Source organism: Sinocyclocheilus anshuiensis, unplaced genomic scaffold (assembly GCF_001515605.1).
Source record: "Sinocyclocheilus anshuiensis isolate Anshui unplaced genomic scaffold, SAMN03320099.WGS_v1.1 scaffold1152, whole genome shotgun sequence".
NCBI classification, from domain to species: domain Eukaryota; kingdom Metazoa; phylum Chordata; class Actinopteri; order Cypriniformes; family Cyprinidae; genus Sinocyclocheilus; species Sinocyclocheilus anshuiensis.
Genome location: NW_015551083.1, coordinates 127,614 through 129,238, shown reverse-complemented (window position 1 = coordinate 129,238; position 1,625 = coordinate 127,614). Strand labels below are relative to the sequence as shown.

At 40.5% G+C, this 1,625-nt stretch overlaps 1 protein-coding gene across 1 annotated transcript in view; it reads left to right on the top strand.

The window, feature by feature from the left end:
* Positions 1-1,625, top strand: part of phlpp1 (PH domain and leucine rich repeat protein phosphatase 1) — a gene marked incomplete at its 5' end in the record, with an annotated part of 20,414 nt that overhangs the window by 10,560 nt on the left and 8,229 nt on the right. The window contains 2 exons of the mRNA XM_016452612.1: positions 181-381; positions 1,403-1,565. Coding sequence (XP_016308098.1) covers positions 181-381; positions 1,403-1,565 — 364 coding nt within the window. The remainder of the gene's footprint in view (positions 1-180; positions 382-1,402; positions 1,566-1,625) is intronic.

Sequence of the window (1,625 nt, the reverse complement as noted above, 5' to 3'; positions counted from 1 at the left end):
TCTCACACACACACACACACACACACACTCACTCTCACACACACACACACACACACACACTCTCACACACACTGTGTTGAATGAAGAAAGGAGTACATGTTGAATGTTAATCTCATGCTTCATTCAGAGCAAGAAGCTTCTGTCTCAGCTGGCTCTGAATACGGTGTGGTTTGTGTGTAGTTTGCGGTGTCTGAACGCGTCAGCTAATAAGCTGGAGAATCTGCCGCCGTCCAGCCTTTCAGAGGAGAGCAGCAGCGTCCTGCAGGAGCTGTACCTGAGCAACAACCACCTGACCGACAGGTGTGTGCCGCAGCTGACCGGACACACACACCTGAGGATCCTGCACATGGCCTACAATCACCTGCAGACCTTCCCAGCCAGGTGACAACATTTACATCATCAATTATTCTCCTGTTTTTAGCACATGCCTGAAACAGCATGACAAATTTGCTTTTGAGTTTTTCAGGACTTCAACACCCACAGCATCAGTTAGTGGAAAGAAGACATTCATGAAAACTCTTATTTATGTAAACATATGAATACATCAGTATATTTCCTTCAGTTATATTTCACAACTTCAAAATAAAAGTCCTAACCCCTGCTTTGATTTCACGCTCACGTCATTGATGTTTAAGAAATGACAGCAGCTGCAGGGAAGATAAAGTGATAGGACCTTTTGAATTCAATACAGTTTGACCAAGATTAAATAAGGATTTGATTTTAATAATTAATATCATGCTGCAAAGTGTAACAACAGTCACCAGGCAAGAACTTCATGCACATAATCATTATTATCATCAACATTACTAGTCATGATTGAAGAATACAGTGAGGACTTTTTCACTAATGTGTGTGATGTTAATGTTTCTTTTCATTGATTCGTCTCTTTTGCAGTATAAAACAGCCTGATGGCCACACATTTTAATGTATTTTAACAGTTTTATTTAATAATATCGTAGGATGTCTTTGTTTTTGACACTCTTTTTTTATCCAGTCATTATTGTCATATTGGTGTTATATGTGAAAGTTATTTTTAAAGGATTCTTCAGGTTTTTAAAGGCTTTTAAAGGTTTCCATTTTTTTTCAACAAAATCTTTTCCATTCCTTAAAATGCACAGCAATTATGGCAAATCTCACGTTGAAATTATGATTTTTATTTTTATTCACAAACTGACACTGATGATTGATTAATTTTACTAACATTTATGACACTGCTTCATATTAAAATATTAACATTTGTGTTCTTTCTGGAGTCCCGCTGATCTTTTCTAGACCGTCTCTGTGTGGTTTGTCACTTCCTCTTCCTCTCAGTGTTAATCGAGCCAGCATTGGACCACAGGGACATGGACGTTTCTGAATGAATATGTTCATCAAATCAATATTCCCTCGCTCTGCTCTGCAGTAAAATGGCCAAGCTGGAGGAGCTGGAGGAGCTGGACCTGAGTGGGAACAGGCTGAAGGCGGTGCCCACCACCATCATGAACTGCAGACGCATGCACACACTAGCAGCTCACTCCAACTGCATCGAGGTGTTCCCCGAAGTCCTGCAGCTCACTGAGATGAAGGTCACATCACACTCATACTCACACACACACACACACACACACACACACTCACACTCTCAC